The sequence below is a fragment of the Puma concolor genome, chromosome A2 (genome assembly GCF_028749965.1).
Source record: "Puma concolor isolate L17-30 chromosome A2, mPumCon1.1.hap2, whole genome shotgun sequence".
Lineage (NCBI taxonomy): Eukaryota > Metazoa > Chordata > Mammalia > Carnivora > Felidae > Puma > Puma concolor.
Window position 1 is genome coordinate 141,910,101 of NC_141668.1, and position 25,443 is coordinate 141,935,543.

The window sequence follows — 25,443 nt, forward strand, 5'->3', positions numbered from 1 at the left end:
TGCAGAGGTTAAGGATAATATGGATCTTAATGGAAATGTGTGACCACTTTAGTATCTTAAAAATGTCTTAGAAATAACTACCTGAGAAAGCATTTTGAGAGGACGGACAGCTAAGTTACTGCATTCTATTATGCTTAACTCTCCCAGGGTGACAATGGAGAACCATTCGATTTTGGAAAACAATTAGTGAAAAAAAAAATACTGAGTCAAAGCTTCCCCCCTTTTTTAAAGTTTACTTTTGAGAGAGAGAGAACAAGTGCATGTCAGAGCAAGCATGAGTGGGGGAGGTGCAGAGAGAGAGAGAGGAGACAGAGAATCCCAAGCAGTTTCTGAGCTACCAGTGCAGAGCCCAATGTGGGGTTTGAACTCATGACCAGTGAGATCATGACCTGAGCCAAAATCAAGAGCTGGACGGACACTCAACTGACTCAGCCACCCAGGCGCCCCAAGAGTCAACGCCCCTTTCATTCTGCACAAGAGTTCAGCCTACCTGGAAAACCAACCAACTGGCCAACAAACCAACCACTTTTCCCAAATATCATATATGGAATAGGCACTATAATTCCAAATTTTCCTGATGAAAGAATTGATGACACTTCTGTAGTGACGAACATAACTTCAAAAACACTTCTGGGGCACATGGGTGTTGAGTTGGTTAAGTGACTGACTCTTGATCTTGGCTCAGGTCATGATCGTGGTTCATGGGGTCGAGCCCCTGAGTTGGGCTCTGTGCTTTTAGCATGGAGCCTGCTTAGGATTCTCTCTTTCCCTCTCTCTCTGCCTCTCCCCTGCTCTCTTTCTCTTAAAATAAATACACTTAAAAAAAAAAAAAACACTTCCTTAATTTCTTTCATGTTGGATAAATACTCTTGCATTAGAGGAGTTTTTGTTGTTGCTTTTTATTAATGTTTTTAAAAAATTTTTTAAACGTTTTTATTTATTTTTGAGATAGAGAGAGACAGAACATGAGCAGGGGAGAGGCAGAGAGAGAGGGAGACACAGAATCGGAAGCAGGCTCCAGGCTCTGAGCTGTCAGCACAGAGCCTGATGTGGGACTCGAACTCACAGACCATGAGATCATGACCTGAGCTGAAGTCAGACGCTCAACCGACTGAGCCACCCAGGCGCCCGTTTTTTACTAATGTTTGAGAGAGAGCAGGTGCGCGCTTGTGCATGTGGGAGAAGGGCAGAGAGAGGGAGAGATTGCCAAGCAGGGTCTGTGCTCGGTACAGAGCCTGACATGCGGCTCAATCTCACAAACTGTGAGATCATGACCTGAGCTGAAATTAAGAGTCAGACACTTAACCGATTAGGCCACCCAGGCGCCCCTAGAGGAGTGTTTTCTAATGCTAACCCACCTTAGCCACCATATTCACATTCTGTAGCATTTCCACGTTGTACAGAAGTCCAGGGGAGATCAGGAAAAAATGGCTTCATCCTTACGAGACTATCTTTGCTATGTTAAATCAGAAGAACACACTGAAGATTCTAAACTCCTAAAATTTCAATGAGATGAGTACAATAACTCAGAATTCTTCAAAAAGTCCTATAAATGGCTATCTCCCAGGGATGATTATCAATTAGCAAAGCTTTCCTTAACCATTTGCCTATTTTGTAATACTTCTCACAAAGTTAGTGTAACTTAGTGATCCCACTTATGCTTTGGGATTTAAAGGCCAGAACGGTTTGTTTATGAATTTTAACCACAGCAGATTCATCCAAAAGTTTGAATCTATTTGTGAACTTCTCCCCAAGTCATTAAAACACACAGGCCTCTTTTTGCACAGGGAGTGGAGGTATCAGTGGGTGGAGTGTCTTTTTCATAGGAAGAAAATAGAAATGACTACAGGACAAAAGTGCAGATGAGTTTTTGATATGGAAGAAACTTCAGCAAAATAAGGAAACTGTTTAGGGGGATGAAGGAGAACTTAATGGAGAAGCAAATGGTCAGTGCTGGTGAAAGAAGATAAGGATCAAGAGCTCAGAAAGACTACACATGAATATTTGAAAAGGCCTTGATTTCATGAAGCAACATCCAAATGAGGAGCCTGAAGTCTTGAGAGATCAGAACTGTCAGAAGAACATGCCAACAGGGGTGGAGAGCCTTTTCTAGGCATCTGTCCTTTGAAGCCACACAGCCGATTCCAATGCGGACTCCAATGCATTCCAGTGCTAACTCTGTGTAACCTTGAGCGAATTAACAGTGTCTCTGAGCCTCAGTTTCCTCATCTCTAAGGGAAGGATATCAATGGCACTGGTCTCTCTAGGATTGCAGTGAAAATAAACCATGTCGTCAGTAAATGCTCAATACACGTTACATGATGATGATTTAAAAACATTTTTTTTTAAAGTTTATTCATTTTTTTGAGAAACAGAGAGAGACAGAACATGAGCGGGGGAGGGGCAGAGAGAGAGGGAGACACAGAATTCGAAGCAGGCTCCAGGCTCTGAGCTGTCAGCACAGTGCCGGATGCGGGGCTCGAACTCACTGGCCATGAGATCACGACCTGAGCTGAAGTAGGGACCCTTAACTGACTGAGCCACCCAGGCGCCCCATGTGATGATGGTTTCTTAAAGAGGTTCAATGTAAAGGAAGTTCTAGGAGCAGACCTCATTCCATAGTCTACAGTGCTGACCCACAAGTTTTATTTTGTAACAGTTTGGTGCCTGATGGCTTTTCAATCGTACCCTGTGGCATACGTTTTTAACCAGTATAATGGCTCAGTTTACTATAGTGTTTGCCTGGAAATAAATAAATAAGTAAACAAATTTAAGTTTATTTACAGAAAGAGTGTGAGTGGGAGAGGGGCAGAGAGAGAAAGGGGGGGGGGAGCACAGAGAGAGAGAGAGAGAGAGAGAGAGAGAGAGAGAGAGAGAGACAGAGAAAATCCCAAGCAGGCTCCATGCTGTCAGCCCTCAGGCCAGCAAGGGCTCGATCTTACGAACCATGAGATCATGACCTGAGCTGAAATGAAGAGTTGATCGCTGAACCTACTGAGCTACCCAGGTGCCCCTGGAAATACTGGAAAAACCAGTACCTGGAAAATATCTGAAAAACTCATTTTTTAAATAATCAGTTATAGGACATAAGGAGTTCAGGTGATAAAGTTCATAAATCAGAGGGCCAGTAGTCCTGTTACTAGGTTTTGAACAAGAAGAAAATCTAACAGGTCTACTGGGGAGAACAAACATTCCATATGAGTTCTATAAATATCCTACCATTTTTGGAAATATGAACGATGACATAATTCCTAGGGTAAACCATTCGGAATGACCCCATGGGGGTCTCCACCAGGGAAAAGTTGGGTTGAAAGCTTCATCAGAGTGAAAATAACTCACGAATTTGTTAAAAACTGCGTTTTTCTTACATTGAATTTCTTACGCAGGACACAGCTGTATGCTAATAACCAGAAGAAACCATAAGAATAAACAGAATAATGGATTGTTAACATGAATCATAAATTACAAAATATTTTACAAATATAACTACTCAACGGAACAGTGGGGGTTTTGTTTAAGGAAAATTAGAGAATGTGATTAACTTAAAAACTCTTTCAAGAAAGGTTATGTAAAATAACTCTTTCCCAGTTAAGGGAGACAGACACGCGTTGATCTGTATTGGCATGTGCCCAGGGAAGGCTGTGTGGTCTGTGAAAACAGAAAGACTGGTCTCACTCTCGGGTTCTCCAGGTCCTTGACCATCACACCGCCCTGCAGATTTAAACTAATTCATTTTGGGGCGCCTGGGTGGCGCAGTCGGTTAAGTGTCCGACTTCAGCCGGGTCACGATCTCGCGGTCCGTGAGTTCGAGCCCCGCGTCGGGCTCTGGGCTGATGGCTCAGAGCCTGGAGCCTGTTTCTGATTCTGTGTCTCCCTCTCTCTCTGCCCCTCGCCCGTTCATGCTCTGTCTCTCTCTGTCCTAAAAATAAATAAACGTTGAAAAAAAAAAAATTTAAAAAAATAAACTAATTCATTTGGACAGAGGTGTTCCAGCTCCTCAAGGATGCGTTTCCTACGTCAAGGGAGGTACCACTGAACTCCATGGATTTCTCAACCAGTGGAGAACCTGAAGCAATTTTCATCCCATGTACTTACACTACCAGTATGAATCAGGAAAAACTCCCAGTTAAAAAACGCCCTCGGGTTCTGAGTACAGAAGTCGCCCCTCATCCGAGGTTTGTTACCTGCCATTGGCCGTGGTCCAGAAGCAGGTGATCCTTCTCCTGAGGTCTGGTTAGAAGGACAGTAGTAGCGGAATGCGAGGTCATTCACCTCGCTTCGTCTCGTCACACAGGTATTTTATCAGCTCACACCATCACAAGGACGGTGAGTAGCGCAGAGTATTTTGAGAAAGACCGTGTAACTCTTATTACAGTGTATTGTGATAGCTGTCCTATTTTATTATCAGTTACTATTGTTCATCTCTTCCTATGCCTGATTTATAAATTAAACTTTATCACAGCTATATATGTGTAGGAAAAAACAGTATATATAGGGTTTGAGGAGATCTGCAGTTCCGGGCATCCACTGGGAGTTGCAGGGCGTATACCCCACGGTGAAGGGGGGCAGGGGGACTACTCTATTTACCTTGGTGACTCAACAGGTAGCTGGGAAACGAGGCAGAAAACTCTCGAAAGCCTTTCCGGTGTGAAACACCTTACCCAGAGGTGTGGCAAGGCAGGCACGACTGATGGCATTTTATGAGGCTTCCGGTGAAAGGAACATCCTCAAGTCCAAGGCAAAGAGCAAGGCATGGCAGACCACACCCAGTGCGCGTGGTTCAGTGTTTGGGACCATCTTGACCTGAGTACCATGCAAATGCTCACTCTCCAAGGCTCCTGGGATGAATAATACCATAATTTGGGAAGGAAAGATTCAACAACGGATGTTTCTGGCTTATAGTGTCCAAAATGCTTTTATAACATAGTATCTCGTGTGATTTTTACCACTGCCTCAAGTGCAAGGAGATCAAGTATCCTGTTCACTTTACAGATTTCTGGGAACTAAGGCTCACAGAGGTCAATGTACTGACCAAAGGTTTCATGGTGGAGGCAGCGGGGGGGACTGCAGATTTTCTGATTCCCTATCCAGTGAGAAAAGAAAATAAAAACTGAAGAACAGCCCCAAGAAGTATCTCACGATTTAGCCTTTTAAAACAGATTTCGGGGCGCCTGGGTGGCTCAGTGGGTTGAACGTCTGCCTTCGGCTCAGGTCGTGATCTCATGGTTCGTGAGTTCAAGCCCCACATCAGGCTCTGTGCTGACAGCTCAGAGCCTGGAACCTGCTTCGGATTCTGTGTCTCCCCCTCTCTCTGCCCCTCCCCCACTCATGCTCTGTCTCTCTCTCTCTCAAAAATGAGTAACAAACATTAAAAAAATTTTTAAAACAGATTTCAACCGCACAGCTACCCAACGGCTGTGTTTGTCAGATGAAAATCATTTCACAGGGAGAGAGGCTCCTAGGAATTTTCCAGAGTTCAACACGTACTCTAGGTGATGCAAGAGGAAAATGATTATATACATGCCAGTGCACAAATCCCGTGGTGTCAACAAAACTACTTACTGCATGCAAGTGGAAGACTAAGGCTTGCGGTCTGCTGCTTCTCCTCTCAAAGGCAAGAGTGCAATTTCCTCCATCGAGACCCAAGGGTGACGGTCAGTCAAGAAAGGAGGGTGACACAACACCCGTCCTGTTTGTCTAGGAATTATTTAGCAGCCATGAAATAGCCCAGTCGGAACTTAACCAGAGACTCTTCTGCTACCCCTTGTTTCTGTGTGACAAGCTTTAGGGACAGAAGCTGACCAGGAAGGAGAAAACACGGCCAAGCTCAACAATAGCTAATGACTTAACGTACACGGACACATAAAGGTCCAATTAAATCCCCAACCATAACTGCACCTCGTGAAGATTTTTAAACAACAGAAGCATTCCTTGGTACCGAGAGAATGACTGTACCTCTGAGCTTCGCAGATAGAGCCTTTCAAGAACCTGAAGAAAGGTCTGCTGACGTTAATTCACTTATTCATTCATTCAGAGAGTTAAAGAATGCTTACTATATGCCAGCTATTATTCTCACACCAAGGAGACATCCACTTGCCTTTATGAAGCTCTCAGTGTAGGTGGAAGAGACGATGCACCAACAAGGGCAATACCTGGGCAATTCGACGGTGAAGACCATTCTGGAGAAAGAGGGGAGCTGCAGGCGTGTGGGACACTACTACAAGCAGTGCCTCAGTTTACAAAGATATAACGTCAGGAGGATGGATGTCTGAGAGATCTAAAGACAGATATTCCCAAGGACGTAATGAAACCCAGAGGAAGAGAGTTCAAATCTGGCAAAAAGGAAGGGACACCAGATAAACACGGTGGGAGCCATCTCCAATTCCCACGTCTCCTCTGTTACAACGAACCGGCTCCTGACCTCCTCAAGGTTTATGTCATTTGCTTGGATTTACTCCAGTGCATTCCACCAGTCCCTACCCCTCACGCTGACTGAGCGTTTCACCTTTTCACCTGAGGACAAATGAAATACGTCCTGGACCAAGAATGTATCCCTAGACTTCCACCCCAAATCTTAAGAACCCAAACTGCCAACGCTAAGATTAAGTATTTTCAGAGTAAGGAATCTTAGGAGAAAACGCAAGAGAAATGTATCAACAAATTGTGATTAAAAAAAAACAAACAAAAAACGTAAGCACAAATTGCCTATCAAAATGAAACTCAGTCCAAGTGGCTCGCCAGTATCTCTGCTCTCCCTTTTGTCTACTGTTACTTCCCCTCCCTGCACGGGAGTCTATTCTGTGGATTAACTCCTAGGCATTCGTTCCTCTTAAAGGGGACTTCATCACGCCGCAGATATGTAAAGAAGCAAAGATTTCATTAAAGCACCCTGAGTTAAGGATCTCTTAGGGCAAGCTTTAAAAGGCTATGAAAATAATATTTTGTCATGGCTGTCACACACAAGTACAAGCAGAAGAGAAAAACAATTAGCCTATTGGAAATAAGAGGGTGTCTTACTTACCCGGAATAGGAATGATAGGGATACTTTCATTGGGGACCACCCGAGGTGAATTGCTATCTTCCACATAGAAATGAGCTGTCTGAAAACATTTTCTGTGTAGGGAAGAGAAAAACATGCAAACAGTGAGACCAGAGAAAATACACTTTGAGTTCATTTTTCAATTCTTCTTTCACAGATTTCAGCAGCTTTAAATATCACACAGCACTGAGTGCAAACCCATGGAAAAGCAACAAGATTTAAGGACAACATTCAGTCTATTGGAAGAACCCCCGATAGCTGCAGAATATTTACTTTTTATTGTACCAGATCTACCCTGAGAGTCAAAAGGCAAAGTCTCAGTGGTGATCCACTCAAATACATGAGAACTTGGCACCAATGTCGTCAACCTGCTGCACAAACTGTTTGGATTACCCCCAAATATTTCTGAGTTTGACCTGTTACAGAAGAGTAATTTGGTATTCGAAACCTCTAGCACCAAGTTCAAAACCAAACCTCAAACCCTCCCGAATGCAGTCATCAAACAGCCCAAGTACACAATAGCACCACATTGTTAGTGCTTAGCAAAGGCCCCCCAAAGCTGCAGTCAGCGCTGTAAGAGGGTCAGAGGGCTTTAAGGGGGCAAGCACTCACTATCCGAGGTCCCTGCCAGACCACCTCAGAGGGAAAAACCTGCAGCTCTTAGGTGCCACCTGCCTGTTTTCGCTTTTATTTTACCTGTACTTCAGGCAAAGCAGGGAGCAAACACTGGTCATCATAGGACAGGCAGTGAACAGAAAAGCCATCGGCAGCTTACTCAGCCTCTGCCTACTGATGCTGGCTGGCCCTCGGCTTTCCAGCGTCCACGTCACCGCTCATTGCGGCCCTAATGAGCTGCCGGAAGCACAGGCTGAATATTTAATGAGGCTGCTCAGCGTGAATGGCTATTGTGACCAGAGAAGGGTCCCTGTTCATCTGGCGGAGGGGCTTCACAATAGCTGGCCCTGCTGCTGGGTCTTTTAGCCAAGCAGGCGGCATCCTTCTGGTGCTCGGTGTCCCTGGGATCCAGCCCGCTCCTCTGGCGCCTCGCACCAAGCCCTGTTTATACACACCACAGCTTTGCTTTTCCTGGGGGCTGCATTCCAATCGCTAGAGTTAAGTCAACTTTTCTTCAGAGTTGTCTCTGCTCATCTAATCCAAAGTATCCTGGGACGATTCTGTTGGGCACAGCATTTTTCTTTAAGCAGTGCCTGTTTCCAGACGGAAAGAAGCTCTAACCAATTGTACATTTGGGCACTGTTCTAGAAGCAATCTGGATGGCTGTTCCACGCCATTAGGGGGTTCTGAACATAAGTCACTCCTACTCGGCACATGTCTTGCAGGACTGCTCTTGCAGAAAGCTGAAACAATGATTTTTTTTTTTCTATGACTTGCCGGCATTTGTACTAGAAATAATAAAACAAGTTTCCATTATGCATCGTTAGCTGCCTTTACTTAAATTTGGAAAGAATGCCAGTCAGTTTGATTTCAGCTACGTGGATATGAAATGAACAAAGTATTTTAGGGCTCTAGTAATAACTGAATCTTCTACTGAAGGTGAAAATGATGGAAACCCATGTGAAAAAAAAAAACCCACATGATTTTCTTGTCTGAGGGAGTAGCTTCTTTCTGTTTCTAAATTAGTCATCAAGTTTTCTAGTCTTGGATTCCTCCCTCTACCAAATTTGCAGATTTCCAGAAGGCAGCGTTAAAGTTAAACAAAGGTGACAGACTTCAGCAATGAGATAGAACCTTAACGACCCAGTGTCCTAGCTGAAGAAAACCTGCTTTTGTTGAGATACTGGACCATTCAAGTATTTACTAGCCCCAAGAAGTGCTAACACTGAAACAAATGACATTCAATTTACCAGGTCAGACTTCAACTAGAAACACATACACACACACACACACACACACACACACACACCAAATAAGTCTCCTGTTTTAAGACATAATTACCATACCTATTCAACTACTAACATACAAAGCTATTAGTAGAAAGAACTGTTATTGGCCAAGGGACTGTTCAAGCCAAGTGACTTAGAAAGGAAAAACTATATTGTAGATTCTTTTTCTGGAAGAAGGCAGGCAGACTGTTCACTCACTGTTACATGCGGCTCCACATTCTCTTTGGGGAAAATAAATAAATAAATGAAAGCAGCGTGTACTGAAGCACATCACACCCTAGTGCCCCATGTGCTGTTTATAATGGATTTTCCCTGGAGCAAAATAACCCCGTGATTATCAGACACAAGCACAGCCCTGCGGATGAAGGTCAGAAACCTGGGAGACACGGGTCTTCACATCTAAGTACCTTGATGCACGTCATACATTCTTTCTTCCCACACAGGAACTTCGTGGGGGGGGGGGGGCGCGTAACTACCTACAGACCTTCGGGGAAATGCCTTCCCTTAGAATAATGGTTTCAGCAGACTGAGCAAACATTTATTCAGCACCTACAGCACAGTGTGGCGCGTGCAGATAATGCCTTCTCTGCAATAGAAGCTCTGCAATAAAGCTCTCTTGCCTAGAAGCTTTAAAACCACTTCCTTAAGCCTGGCTAAGCATTCGAAGTACATACATAATACATGATGTCAGCAGAAAAATTAGGAAATACACATGAACAAAAGGGAAAGAAATCAATTAAAATGACTCCACATCCTCCGCCTAGGGATCATTACTATTAACCTTTTGGGGTACAGCCTTCCATGCTTTTCCTGTCTTATTACTGTCCCTTGATCATCGGCGGTGAGGGGCCAGGGCAGTCTGACCAACAAGACAGACAAGGTGCCTCGTTCTCATGGTGAAAATCCGCAACTAACAAGTAAACAAGTGATTTCAAACAGTCCAGGGCGACGAAGAAGGTAAAACAGGATGAGGTGCCACTGGGGTGGAGAAATGCCTGGAGAAGATTAGCCTTGGGAAGCCGTAGGGGAAGACTTTCTAGGCAGATCAAGTAGCTGGAGCCATACAACGGAGTGAGCTTGCGTGTTGTAGGAACTGAATGGAAACCAGAGGTAAGAGTAGGGAAGGGCGGTAAGAGGAAAGGGGGGGGACGAGTGGGCAAGAGCAGATCATACCTGATTCAAGACCGCAAGCTTCACTGGCATCTTTGGAAAATGGAAAGCTAACAAAGGGCTTTAGTCAGTGGAGGGGCACCGTCAGACCTGCCTCCTTCCAGGTGCTCGTTTGGGCTGCTATGTGATGAGTGGGGAATAGGGCAACAAGAATGGGGCGGGGAGATCCCTGAGGGGCTACATCTCACGCAAATACAGACGCACAGGCCGTTTTCTCTTTTGTCCGTAACAAAAAAATCAATCATACTGTACCTGACTCTTTTATAACAAATAGGAACTAATAAACTCATTAATGCTTGCTTCATCCTCCATTTTAGGGATGAACCACATGGTTAGAGATTTAGTCCCTTAATCACTAATTACTGGAGGTCTACTTTCAGTGAGGGACTGATTCAGGTTCTAGTTTAGTGTCAACTTTTCACTACCATTGACCACACTGGTGTGAATTCTGTTTGTGTACAAATTATACACTGTGGGTTTAATGATGAAGAAAAGTAGTTGGTTCAGGGTCAACATCACATGACATTGTATCTTAACTCACTCCTTTCAGAGAAGTCCCATGAGAGACTGTTTTTGGCCTTTAGTAGTGTCCAGGGATAAACAAGTAAAGGTAGGGATTTTGAAAAAGAAGGAAAAGAAACTCAAATTTTAATGCCTCTTAAATGTTTCAACTGCGATGTGTTCGAAGAGTCAGTACTGTCTCTAGTTTTGGAGAATGGAGATAAAATTGCTGAAAATGCTCACATGTGTCCCTGTGCATGCAATTTCCAATTTCTGGGCAGGTCCAATTCACTCTAAAAATGCCTCCCTGAATCAAAGATTGTGGATCAGAAAGGGCCATTTTCTAAAAGTATGATTTCTTCACAATGAACACTGGTTTATGCAAATACCTTAAAAAAGGGAAAACAATGAAGTGGACCATGTTTGGAATGAAAAATATATTTACAAGTTTAATTACCACTTATAGTTTGCTGGGTCCTCACCATATACCTTATATTCTTACCTTTCCCCCTTTTTTCTTCCCTTCCATGCTGCACACTCCCCCTCCCCACCCCCATAACTAACATGCACCCTTTAAGGAAGTGACGATAGATTTTTTTTTTTCATTGACCTGACTGGCTTAATAATGATTCAAATTAGGTAACTTCTGCTTCCCCTAATCTACTTTGCAACATATATTCTCCTGAAACATAGATTCCCCAGTTTAGGTACACCTCAGCTTTGGGGGGGGGGGGGCGGGTCCTTAAATCAGTCAGTCTCTCTCTCTCTCAGATGCATGTGTGTGTGTGTGTGCGTGTGTGTGTATGCACACCAGTGTGTATGCACAGGCACACCAGTAAGGTTTCAATCAAGTGATGGTTATCAATGAACAGTACATATGTATCTCTTTGGTTTGGGAAGCTTTTTTAAAAAAAGTTTATTTATCTTGAGAGAGACGGGGGCGGGGGAGAGAAAGAACAAGCAGGAGTGGGGTAGGGGCGGAGAGAAGGGAGAGAGAAAATCCCAAGCAGGTTCTGAGCCATCAGCTTGGAGCCTGACACGAGGTTCGATCTCATGAACTGTGAGGTCACGACCTGAGCCGAAATCAAGAGTTGAGCGTTTAACCAACTGAGCCACCCACGTGCCCCATGGTTTGGGGAGCTTTTAAAGCACCCATGCTGGATGAGCCCCACTCCTACTGATTCCAGCTGAACAGTTCCAGGGTGCGGCAAAGTCCTGTGTCATCTAGAAGAACCACCCCGCCCCATGGAGGCTGGTATGTAGTGCCCCCAGTTAAGAAGCACTGTGATACAGGGAAAATGGTTCCAGACCCTCCAGTGCTCTAAGAAAGCCAATGAAGAAATAAAATAATCTCAAACGGCACGTACCATAAAAGGGACCATAAAAGTAAGCCTAGAATTTATAGGGTCCCAGATGGGCTAAAAAACTGTAGTTAAGAATTCAAGGATGTTAACATAATCCTCTCAAATACAGAAAAAATAAACTGTATTTCACATACTTAAATAAGAATCTGAAAGGTCTTCTGCTCCATTTCTGTTGGAACCTCAGTTCTCAGAAATAGGCTGGCATTTCTCGAAGGTGGAGTGGAGTGTTCTGCCATCCATACTGAGGAAGTGTTTTCTCAGATCACAGATTTCTCAAATTCAAGTTCTCCTCCTAAAGCTACTCTTCAAACCACCTTTGTGGGCTGCTCTGCTTATCTGCCAGCAAATTAAATTTTCATTTTTCTCATGCAACTGAATTGGTCAATATTTACTTCTAAGTTCACGAATGTTCTGACGTCCTGATTCCAAGCATCTGCCGCTTGCACAAATCTGAAAACCACGGAGTCAGATGGCTCTCTAAAACTCATTGCAATGAAGAAATAGCAAGATAGAACTACATCAAGCATTCACTGAATGCTTCTAGAGGGGAGCAAGGAAGAGACATCCCAGCTGGCAGGAAGGCAGTTTTTCCTCGGGTCCAACTCAATGGGCCCATGGGCCAGAATGCAAACAGAAGGGGAGATGTGCGTTTGCTGGTCCCTGAGTGTGAAGCACTCCTTTTGTGCCACGTTCACCGAGAAAGTACTTCTCCACACTGCCTGACAGTCTACTGTTTAAACGTTTTCATTTTTCATACAACACCTCTCCTAAATCCAAGCCCAGTATTTCTGGTGCTTGACCGAAGATGGCCAACCTATTAGATATACGTGCATCTCATGGAAAGTTCTCAGTAGCAACGTGCCAACACGCTTTCTTTATCACTCTCCATTCACTCATCCATTTTTAGAAAACTAACGTGGGCTCTAAAATTTTAAGATTTCTAGGAAAGCCTTGGCGGGAAGTCAGGAGGGTAGTGGGTGATATCCTCTCTAGTAGCCGATCAAATCGATACGGATGCTGGCGAGCAGCTCCCTTGGCCTCAAGCCCAACCCATGATCTGTGTGGTCCGGGCCGGTATGGTGCCTGAGGCCTTGTGGTAGGAAGGCCCATGGATGGATCAGTCGAACTTGTAAGAAGCCCACGGACATGTTAAGTGCACAGTCATGAACATTTGGTCTTTGACTAAAATTTCTGAAAATAACCTCTCGTCCTTTTAGATAGGGGAGATACTTCAAAAGAGAGGCTTTTTCAAAAATCAAGAATTCCGTGCTTGAAAAAGCACTGCGCGGGGTGCCTCGGTGGCTCAGTCGGTTGAGCGACCGACTTTGACTCAGGTCATGATCTCATGGTTTATGAGTTCGAGCCCCATGTCACCCCCTGTCAGCTCTGTGCGGACAGCTTGGAGCCTGCTTCTGATTCTGCGTCTCCCTCCCTCTCTCTCTGCCCTCCCCCACTCATGCTCTTTCTCTGTCTCAGAAATAAACGTTAAAAAAAAAAATTAAAAAAAAAAAAAGGAAAAGCACTGTGCATGTCACAGCGCATGATCTAGTCAGGAGGCGGTAAATATCGACCACGATCAGTAAGCCATAAATGTCAATTCTCTGAGCTCCCCGCTGCAGTGCGCACACACTTGCCAGCACATGGCAGCCTAGTATTTAATTGGTTCTCCTGACTAATGAGACAGACAGACAGACACACGCGCACACACATACCCGGATGTCAGCTGTGCTGACGGTACTGTGTCAGTATCAATAATCACTCAAGTTACAGAGACTTACTATTCAAATTAAATGCAGGAAACTAGGAAGATGAGGGAGAAATCTCTAGACTGGTCATTCTCCCACCCCGTGTCCTTCCAGGAATAAGGACACCCCCTTAACACGGAACACCCGTTAGGATCAGAGTTCTACAGAAAAGCTTTCCTCTCTGTTGCTCCCCATTTTCCAGGTACTTGCAAAGGTAATCTTTGCTATCTGTGTTCTTACTTCCGTCTCTTCCTGCCCCTCTGACAAGGATCTGGGAAGAATTTAGGTGATGGATACTTTTCAGAAGCAAAGATGCTGACCTTAAGTCCAGAAAGCAGGAAGGTCTGGAACCCCACTCAGCACCACTGTATATCGAAAGGGGTCCTCCAAAGACACCATCTCCAGCCCTGCTTACAGAAGCGGAGGTTCCTGAGATGCACAGACATCTGGGTCAAAACGTACATCCCTTTTGACAAGCCTGAGAGGTCCCCTTGTTCTTATCCAGGGTCTCTGGCTTATTACAACAACACCGCCCTCCACATCACGACCGCTGGGGCCCATGCAAGGGCAGGATCACAACACCACCTCTGGAGTCCCACAGAAACCTCGGATGACCAAATAACCAAATGATGTGTGCGGATCAGAAACCCAGTCACTGTCTTTCAATTAAGCTCAATGGTTTTATAATCATATCAGGGTGACAAGGGGTTTGTCAGCAGTGTGCAGCTCAAAATGCTAATTGCAGGGAAGAATGGGCAGTTGGCTGAACTGCTGTTGAATATTCATTAAGCAATCTTAACTGATTTATATACTGCCCTCATTTAAATTTAGTGCCACGCCTGCTAATAATCCCATTTGTTTTCATGTCGTGGAGTACAGAAATCACATTAATATTTACTTTTGTGTATGGATCCGTCGTAGTAAACAATGTATGAATCAAGAGCCACTTATAAATAGAAAGTTGAAAACATTCATGTGCCTTCAAAGAAGATGATTGAGAGCTGTGTTAAAAAGATGTGGGTTGATTTATTAGGGCAAAATGTTTCTAGAAATTCAAGTGACAAAGACAACAATAGAAGGAAAAGGCTGTGGGTGTTGTCGGGCTTTTCCTCAAAGAGGAATGTCTGCTTGAAATAACTCAGGGGTCTCACTTGGAAAAGAGCCCACTCTGAGTTGAGATTTCTCATAGGCAACCATTCACTTGCCGTTTGGTTTCCTCTACTGTATGTGAAATGATTGCTAGCTGAGTTTTATAGTCTCTACAGGAAGGAATCTTCTAGAAAGAAAAAGTCGGAAGAAGTCATAATTGCACTTCTCATTTTCATATTCTCCAAACTGGGAAAGAAAAGGACATGTGTTCTGACAAATATCAAAGTCCTTTTGGGAATAATCAAATGACATATTTCACCTCAGGACAATTCTGCAAAACCTGGGACATATGGTTGTTATACTGTGGATAAGTTAGGGCCCGTCAGAGGCGAGGAGGAGATGAGGGGAAGAAGGGGAGAGAAAAGCGAACCAAACCATGAAGACAGATGAGGCGTGAGAGAGGGTACACCAATCAACGAGGAGAAAATGTTTCTAAATATCTTGGGTCTTCACATGGCTAGGAGAGATGGCCCATTCAACTCTTGTTAGAGCTAGATGTGACAAAAATCTGATTTTTGCAGTGAGAATTTCACTGGAGGATACAAACTGCCTGCCATTAGCATCCAAGGAATGTAGGCGACAAAAGTCACCTCCGAGCAATACACTTTCATGCTAAACATTAAGTTTGCCAAGCAATCCTTGGAGACTCTTAGGAATGACTGAAGTGCTGGTTAGTATCTTCCAGGGGATAAGACAGCAGGGGTCATTTTGTCAACCACATCTTAACAGACCAAGAACCTGAACTGGCAGTTTTTATGTTGTGGCTGGCTTTATGGATGTGAGCTCTAGACAGTACTCAGTCTTCCGAGCTATTACCCAGAAAAGAAGGCTTGAAGTCAGGGGCTTTTTAATTAGCTGTCCCACACTGAGTTAGGACCCTGGCCTGGAATGTTCTGAATTTCTGGCCTAAGGCTTAAGGGACTCTCTGCCTCCACTTGCCACTATTTTAAGGCACCAACAGAATCCCCCACTGATGGAGGTGGTTAATGGGGACATGACGGCCCAACCCATTTTGGACAGGAGGTAGGAAATGAAAACTCACATTTAATTCACTGCACATATGATCCAACATCTGTAACATAAAATATTCTGGTAAAAATTTTCTGGCAACTATCTGTGTCATCAACATGCCGACTGAACTAATAAATCGGTCAGACTCTAGCTGGAAGTGTGCTATTTTAAGGATCTAGCGAGGTATTACATGCCTCTTCACTAACCAGCCCCGTGATAGTCCTTTTAAAATACATCTGGGAAAGAGAAAAGTTAATTTAGACATCCCACCATCAACCACGTTCAATTCCAAATGATTTAAGAATTTAACATGAAAATTTGAAACCATAAAAGTACCAAAATAGATCATTTTGGAATGGAGAAAGACCTTCAAATGATGAACCAAAATCCAGAAGCCAAAAAAATAAAAAAGAAGTTTATGGATAAATTTGATTATAAGAAGTCCAAGAAGCAACATGAACATAGTTAACAAACCACAGATTATGGAAAAAAAGTATTTGCCACACTTACTGCTGACAATAATGTCTCTCTTGATTAGATAAAGACCAACAATGCAAAGGAAAAAGGAGCAAAAGACCAAGAGTTTAGAGCTTAACAAATGCAAATGGCACAAACATGAAAGATGCGGGGGCATCAGTTGATGGAGCAGAGCCTCTGACTTTGGCTCAGGTCATGATCTCACGGTTTGTGGAGGTTTGTGGATTCGAGCCCCGCATCAGGCTCTGTGCTGACAGCTCAGAGCCTGGAGCTTGCTTCCGATTCTGTGTCTCCCTCTCCCTCTGCTCCTTCCCCACTCGTGCCCTTTCTCGCTGTCAAAAAATAAAACATTAAAAACCAAAAAGGAGACGAAGAAAGATGCCCCACCTCACTCAGGATTAGAGAAAACACACTCCAGCTACACGAAGACACCATCGTTTTCCCCTGGGTGGTTGGAATAATCGCTCCCATTTGACAACACTCTCTCCTGGGGAAGCCGGAGAGAAACAGGTGCTCACGGTGTTGCTGATAGAAACTGCCCTGGGTATGGCACCGGGGAGGGCAATTTGGCGCCATCCGTCAAAATTACAAATGCATGTAGCTCCTGGCACAGCCCATTTCCGAACCTTATCCTCAGACAGACTTGTCCACTTGCAGAATGACATAAAGTTATTCACCCTAGTATTGATTGTAATAACAAGAGACTAGGAACAGCCCAAAATGACAGCCATATAGAGGACTGGTTAAATAAATCATGACAACTATACAAAGGAATACTGTGCTTCTGTAAAAGAAAAAAAAAAAAAAAAGGAGGAGGAACCATATGCGCACAGAAAAAAATCATGTTAAGTGAAAAAAGCAAGGTGTAGGATAGTGTATGTGGTATTCTACTGTATAAAAGGAGATCTGGTGATATAGATTCATATTTGCTTACACACACACACACACACCCCACCTCCAAGGTCTGGAAGAAGAGACAACAAAGCAGCAATCATGCTTACCTACCTATAACGAGGTAGGGAGCCCGGTGGGTAGGTGACGGAATGGAGATGTAATGGTATATAGAATATTAAGCTTTTTGATTTTGAACCGTGTCAAGTATTACCTAATTCAAAATTTAAATCAACTACTTGTTTTGAAAAACTAAATACTTGGATCTGATTTTTATTATTATTAATTTTTTTTCTCCTACGTTCTGGGGAACTAATCAGTGGTCACTTTTTGCAGCCACTGTCCTGCTTTTATGGGTTCTGTCCACCTTGAGACTATACAGGCCTTTTCCTCCCACTGGGGCGGAGACTGTTTAAGGCAAATGAGGTCAGACCAAATGGGGAAATGGAAATTACCTTTAGGTTTCTGTGCAGAGACTTTGCAACAGCTATTTTTAACCATTTGAAGGCTTGCTATTCAGGCAGCTTTTTGGGCTCTTTTCCCAATCCCTGCCACATTTTGGACGGGATGCGGACCAGAATGGGAAATGGAAGTGGATAAAAAGAGGCCAACGCAGGAGATGGCTGTCTGGCCTGGCTTCCCTGTTGCATCCGCAGCCTGGTAGAGGAGGGCAGGGCCCCTGTCCTCTGCAGGGCTTTTTATAGAGCAGCAAGAGGACAGAACTGGGTCAGGAGGCTGCTGCCAATGCTCCTGGGATAAAGGAGGGGGGAGGAGAGGGGAGAGTGGGCTGGTGGTCTTCAAGCCCTGTCAACAGAGTACAGCAGGGCGGCCCACATAAGGAACAGGAGAGATTTGAGGACAGGATGTCTATCCGGCCCACTCCCCATCATGGATTGATGAGCGCAGCACAGTGTGAAGGGGCCACGCTCCGGACTCAGACTGCCATGTGGCTGTCCCTGCTCAGCCATCCCCACGGAGTAGACCAGACAAGCAAACTTCCCAGAGCCTCTCTCTCCTCATCCTCTTGATGGGGTAATATATCACGTCCACTAAACATTTCACAAATGCTACCTCATTACCTCTTCAGGACAACCCCATGACACTGAACTATCACTGGACCCACTCTTCGAGGAGGACATCCAGGCTCAGAGGGCTTTGTTAAGTTGCTCAAGGCCACACAACCAGGAACAGGCCAAGCTCCAGCAGAACCTGTCTCTCTCTGAGCCAAGGTCTTTCTCTTGCTACTACACTGTAAAAAAAGGCAAGTAAAAGATGCACTTCATAATCAGGCGGATTCTGTTAATACTTACAGCTTCCCAAGATTGTTCTCAACTTGTAGATCTAAATGAAAGTCACTGTGCTTCCCTCCACCCCCCACCCCCCCCCCCCCCCCCCCGAGCTTCGGGCACTTAGAAGCAGAGAAGAAACAAGAGATCCTGAGCACCTCGTGACAAAGTACATCCTCCCAGGAACTAAAACACATCTCTCATAAGACCACGCCCACATCTAGGGCCAGGAGCATAAATTAGAATAAATCACGGGCCACCCAGCGATGGCATCACTTCCGGGGAGAACACAGAATGGAGATGTGGATTATCTCTGTGGTGTCCATGAGATGTTGACAACTTTCAATGTGTTACAGTCAAAACCATATTGTATTTATAACAGACTGGGCATGAATATGAGGCGTTTATGTGACATCCAATGTCCTCTCCAAGATTAGATCTTTGAATCTGAAGCTATACAGAGGGGTTTCTCGTTCAGTTTTAACTTTGGCATGTTGAAAACAGATTAAAAATTGAGGACCTGAGTACATAAAAAGAGATCTTAGGAAGAAATTACATTTCTGGTGTCAGCAGTGACCACTTTTCCCTACAAGGCAAAATTATATCATAGAGCTTAAAAAAGATAGATCACAGAGTTTCTCATTCATCTTCCTCAATTCCCTTGTAACGTACCTTCTCAGATCTCATAAGTGTACTTGATTAGAGTGGATGGGTATCTAAAATTTCATCTCAATACTTAGCCTCAACCATGGGAGAGAAATCATTCCATGTAAAAATTCTTACTGTAAATTCTATAAATTGCTTCATTGAAAGTAATAAGGGACTACTCACCACAGGATACTGATTACTGAATTATCTTAATTGGCAATATTAAAATATTACCATATTAAGTGGAGTTTACCTTCTATAAGCCACATAGAAATATTACAATAGGTGGTAATGTGGGGTGATTAAGATCGCGTGATCAGGACTTCTCAAGATTTATTACAGATCATTACAGAACAATAATTCTTCCCAGCATTCAAGCTACCTAGAACTCATGTGCTCTCGTTTTTGAAAAATTTCACTCTTAGGGGAAAACACATGCTGTATCCCCATTTGCTCATTTCTCTCTCCCCTTCCTACTCTTCTTCCTTATTTATACATTTAGGTTTCTAAAAGCTATCTTTCACTTGCAAGGCTAAATGCATGCATTTTTTTTTTTTAAAGCTCTAAAACATGCAAGCATCTGAAATTCTGGAAAGATAATGGATGCAACTGACATACAGACAAACCGACACAGAAAGTTCCCAGTATGTCCCGTTCTAGAAATAAAACCGCCCCCCCCCCCAGATCACCAAATAAAGCAAAGCAGGCACACACATGTCATACTTTCATTGCTACCAGCTACCCCACACTCTGTGTTGGTATTTACAATCCTTCCTTTTGGGAGCTGGGGTAGGACAGGTAAGTTGCAGCATTGTGGGGTCTAGAGGACTTTAATCCCCAGGGCAACAAACAAAACTCTGGCAAGCCAGTCCCGGCCAAAGAGGTACCCCCACCCCCCTAAGCTTGACCGCCCCTCACCTGCTCCCCTTCTCTCCTCTCTCCCCAGAAGAAGGCACTTCATGGAAACGTCTGGGAAAGCCCTTGGACTTTATTTTGTTACACCCTCTAAATAGACAAAAAACAAAAGAGAACAGGTGTAGAAGACAGTACTTTCAATCGCCACCAAGAGTTCCACACCCATGTCCTCCCTCCCACTTAACACACACACACACACCCATTATGGGGCCCCAGTTGGGACATTTTCAAAAGAGAAAGCTTACACACAAAGGTGACTGGTTTATCAAGGTTTGTGCTTCTAGGTAATTAATATAAAATGGGAACTTTGCTCTTAAAAGCGGTCTTCACTTGTTAGAAACCTTTATCACTCCTGGTGTTAATGGTAGAAGATATCCCAAGTCCAATCACTACTGGATTTTCCCATTCACGTATCTAACCTTCCACCTTGACACGAAGCTTTGGCCAAGAGGATCGTTTGAAACACCTCTGACATAAACAGAACTCAGCCAGAACGTACTGGGGGGTTATGTGAACCTGCCATCCGCCACCCACGTATGTGAATGTGGTGTTGTTAGATCAATCTGGGTTTCTGTCCTTTCTTCATTCATTCCTCTCATCTCAGGACACTTTCCTGACTCACAGCCCAGATTGGAGAACATGTGGGAGAGGCAACTCCGAGCAGGTGGGGCAGTCATCAAGTTACTACCACATACGATGTCCCGTATTTAGTTTCCCATTAGAACTTAAGTATCTGCAGCATCTGAGTCTTGCTTCTGGCATTTGAAAGATACACTTTTGCCACACAAGAAGGTGTTGACTTGATTACATTTAATTCCCTAACTACCTGGGCTGCAGGATTTCACAACAGAATGACGCCTATTCTTTCCAAACTCTTGATAGAAGAGCAAAGACAAACTTGCTTAATAGTGAGGTTCTCTTTCTTTGGAAGTTCTGCTGAATCCCATGTAGAACTCTAAATTCAGGTATGTAATTCCAAAGAACATTTGAGAGCTTCTGATTTACTTGGCAGTTTTTATTTCCAGACATGAACATCCTTGAATACATAAGTGTTAGGTTTCTCTTCTCCTTTGTTTTTTTTAATGTTTATTTATTTTTTTATTTTGAGAGAGAGAGAGAGCACGAGTAAGAGCAGGAGCAGGGGGTAAGAAGCAGGGGGCGGGGGGGGGGGGAAGGGAGAGGGGGAGGGAGGGGGGGAGAGGGGGAGGGAGGGGGGGAGAGGGAGAGAGAGAGAATCCCAAGCATGCTCCGCCCTAATCAGATGTGGGGCTTGATCCCACAGACCACACGAGATCACGACCTGAGCTGAAACCAGGAGTCGGATGCTCAACCGACTGAGCCACTCAGGCATCCCTCTCTTCTCCTTTAATACGAACTTTTATTTATTTTGATAATTATTGGCTTCTATGTTGGATACAAGGGCTTGCCACAGGAACCAAAATTTGGAGAAGTCCCAAGTTGGGTACAGGACTAAAAGGTGGGGGTGGGGGGGAGCAGTGTGCTGTAATTCAGAACTTATCTCCCTCTATTGAGAACATTCTGGAACTGCAACTGTCCTCAAAACATCACGAACATACTCCGTGCAGCAATGAACATTAACTGAAGAAATCACGAGTGTGTTGGAGTGTTTTTGCAAATCTTCATAGAAACTTGAAATTTGCAGCTTTCTAAAATATTTAGACTTCTTCTCAACCCTTAGCCCTACTCTGAATTCTGCCAGATTCACTCTTTCGGGAATTTTGGAGCAGAGCCGGCGATCTCCGCAGCTTTTCCTCACACACAATCACAGGCGCTTCTAACTACCACCCGTAAACTGACAACACTTCACTGAGAAGCAAATGCCATAAAACCAATAACTAATATCTCGAATAATCGAGGGGGCCACCTGAGCAAACCCAAAGAACAGACACAGTCAACCCTGGGAGAGAGGACACTTAATTTTGAGAAATCCAAAGACAGGCGTTGGTTACGTAGGAGAGACTCAACGCAGGAATCTCCCTTTCCTGAAAAGTCCATTTGCTTTAAAAATGGATGCATCCACTTCCTCCTTAACAGAACCAATCCCTTCTTTGAAGGATCATGGAGTACATTTAAATGGCAACCTTCAGCAGTGAATCCCTCCCTGCTTTTGTCTAATGACTAAGTGTTAGCCTGTTCCAAGAGCTTCGACTGGCATCTCAGGGCCAAACTCGACAGCAGGGGGCCGGTTACTATAACAACTGACAGTTCTTGTAAATTCTGAAAAGGCCCCGAGTAGCCATTTGGGAAACAGTTATTGAGCAAAAAGTTGCCTGGGATCGGCAGCATTAGCTGGCACGTGACCCAGATCTCCTGGCACACAGCTGCAGGGAGAAAGAAAAAAACAGTGCCCACCTCAAGGAACAGCTGGGGACCTCAGAAGGCTCCCCACCCCCATGCCTTTTAGCATCTCAGAGCAAGACAGTTTAGCGCCACCGTATCTTAAACTCAAGCCCTCCGAGGCGAGCCGTATTCTGGCATCATGCAACGCACGTTAGCTCTCCCCACTGGCTTGACACATCGTCAGGATCTGAAGGGTTGAATTGTAAAAATTATTCCTAATGATTAAAAAAAAATAGTCTTGAAATACGGCCACAGACGCAGGTCCCAGGAAGGGATGAGTGGCAGGGGCAATCGACAGTTTCAAAAGCAAAAGGGATGCCTGGAATACCAGCGGTCCCATGAGCAGCCTGTTTGCAGAAAAGACCAAGGTGATCCCACAAAGCCACCATAAAACCTGAGTTGCAAACCTGGATTTTTCTAGACTGGAGAAAAGAATATAAACCTGCTTTTCATTCCTATTCCCTTCCGCACACAAGCCACGTAAAAGCATCTTGGACTGACCCAGTGCCATTGTACATGCCAAATCCCCTGGAAAAGAATCTGATTCCACCCACAAAAGTAGACTTTATTTTGCATGGATGAAAGGCAATTTGACAGCATTTTCCCTCTGGCAGTACTGATCATGCCATGACCGAGTGCCTCTATGTCCGCTCGGACACAGAGCTCTGCCCCAAGCATTTGTGGCTTTTCTCTGTTCTGTGAAAATCACAGCTCAACATCCTTCCTCCAAGGAGCCTTTCCTGGCTCTGTCTCCTTCCCACCCCACCCTGGCAGTGGTCAGAGCCCGTTCCAGAGCACATACCCTAAGTCACTACTGCAACGTGGGGGAGCCCAAATGCAGGGGGCCCAGGCAGGAGGCTGCAGGGAGGGCAGAGACAGACTGGAGAGCTGGTGGCCCTCTCCCCCCAAAGACTCCCCACTCAGCTCTATCCAGCCCACTAATGCCACAAAAGAACATGACAACAATGTTACCACATTTAACATGAGAACCCAGATAGCTGGAGTTTTAAGAAATATCTTCCCATTTTCAAAACAATCCAGATTAAAAAAAATTAATGTTTATTTATTTTTGAGAGAGAGAGAGAGAGAGTCAGTCAGAACATGAGCAGGAGAGGGGCAGAGACAGAGGGAGACACAGAATCCTAAGCAGGCTCCAGGCTCTGAGCTGTCAGCACAGAGCCCGATGCAGGGCTTGAAATCACAAGCCGTGAGATCATGACTTGAGCCGAAGTTGGATGCCCAACCAATTGAGCCATCCAGGCACCCCAAAACAATCCGGACTTCTAAAAACAGTGTATCTGCGAAATAAAACAGGTGTAGGGGCCACCTGTTTTTGATCTCGATTTGGGATTACCTTTCTTTACCTGCTTATTTACCCCATTAGCCTATATGCTTTCTGAAGACTGGAACTCTGTCTCCTTGCTGGATGGCCAGTGCCTGGTACAAACTAGATGCTTAAGAAAGGTCTTTGAATGAACAAACAACAAAGGAAGGAATAAACAGGCCAGCCATAAAGGGTCTCCGGTGAACAAAAGCCAACCCTAGGTATGAGTCCCTCTAAAACATTCAAGCTCTGTGATGCCGGAAAAGTCATTCCCTTCCTGGAAGTGGTCTCCTCCCTTGGGAAGAAGGTGGATGCAGTCCTAACACCCTGGCTACCACCTGCTTCAGCTCTAGGGTTAAATAATATAGCATTTGCTTTGTAGCAACTCAACAGTTATCGGGTATGGGGATGAACCTTTGCTATCTGTGCACAGTCACATGCATGGGAGAAATCACTCTTAATGGTATCTGTCTCCTTTGTGACCTCCCTGGGATGGAGGGGGATGTATGCCTAAATCACATCAAGTTACTGGAGAGTAAACTGGGAAGTATTGGCTGCTAGAGCAGGTGGGTAGAGAGCATGTACCCAGGCTCATGGCAGCTCTGTCATTGTTTCTGTGGGACTACAGGAGGGATCCACGTTCTACTGGGGCACATGTGGTCAGTCATTCTTTGAGCAGGAGAGGGGCATTACCACACGCCCACACTCAGTGTTCACCTGTATCTGTTTGGTGGAGCCTCCATTATGCCAACACAACCGCCTCCCACGATTAGGGTTTGCATCTCCTCCCTCCTATTTTTATTTTCAATAGAGGGGGACAGAGGATCCAAAGTGGGCTCTGTGCTGACAGCAGTGAGCCTGATGTGGGGCTCGAACTCACGAACCATGAGATCATGACCTGAGCTCAAGTCGGGTGCCCAAGTGACTAAGACACCGAGTCACCCCACATCCCCTCTTATTTATTACACTGTCTTCCAAAGAACAAAGCAAAAAATCAGGTCAATAAAAAAAAATTCACTTGTTTTTGTGAATAGCATTTTATAAAAGTAAATGTTTATTCATTTTTGAGAGAGAGAGAGAGCGAGGGAGCGAGAGAGCAGGGGAGGGGCAGAGAGAGAGAACAGAGGATCTGAAGCAGACTCTGTGCTGACAGCAGCAAGCCCGATGTAGGACATGAACTCTCAAACCATGAGATCATAACCTAAGCTGAAGTTGGACGCTCAACCGAGCCACCCAGGTGCCCCTTGAATGGCATTCTTAATGAGGAGGGATCAACACATGGCAAAATTTCTTCAAGTGTAAAAGGTGGGCGTAAAAGAGATCTTTTAATCTGCCTGCGGCGCTAAATCAGTGTTGACTCATCTTCCGCAGAATTTATAGATGACTCAACCATGTGCTCAAGGGGGACATCAATTTCTCAGATCAGAGCATGAAATTCTAACACCAAACAAACAAACAAACATGGGTCAGATGTTAATATTGCCCCTTGGAGTTTCCATTTTTTCTGCTCCAGAGTCCATGTAGTTAGCTCAGCCCTATCTGAATCTGAGAATTAACGTTGCTCTATGTTTCTGGAAAGTTCTTTAAGCTAGAATTATGATCCATAATATTGATGTTCAACTTGTCATCAAGGTAAGATAGCACTGATTAGCTGGGAT

At 44.5% G+C, this 25,443-nt stretch overlaps 1 protein-coding gene across 8 annotated transcripts in view; it reads right to left on the bottom strand.

Moving 5' to 3' along the window:
- Positions 1 to 25,443, bottom strand: part of PTPRG (protein tyrosine phosphatase receptor type G) — a 721,980-nt gene that overhangs the window by 51,798 nt on the left and 644,739 nt on the right. For 6 of the 8 annotated variants that reach the window (XM_086697741.1, XM_086697739.1, XM_086697735.1 and 3 more), the window contains 2 exons: positions 20,104 to 20,190; positions 7,022 to 7,113 (listed from right to left, as the gene is read on the bottom strand). In XM_086697741.1, the coding sequence (XP_086553867.1) occupies positions 7,022 to 7,113; positions 20,104 to 20,190 (179 nt within the window). The remainder of the gene's footprint in view (positions 1 to 7,021; positions 7,114 to 20,103; positions 20,191 to 25,443) is intronic. The other 2 variants (XM_086697740.1, XM_086697738.1) reach the window with 1 other exon arrangement.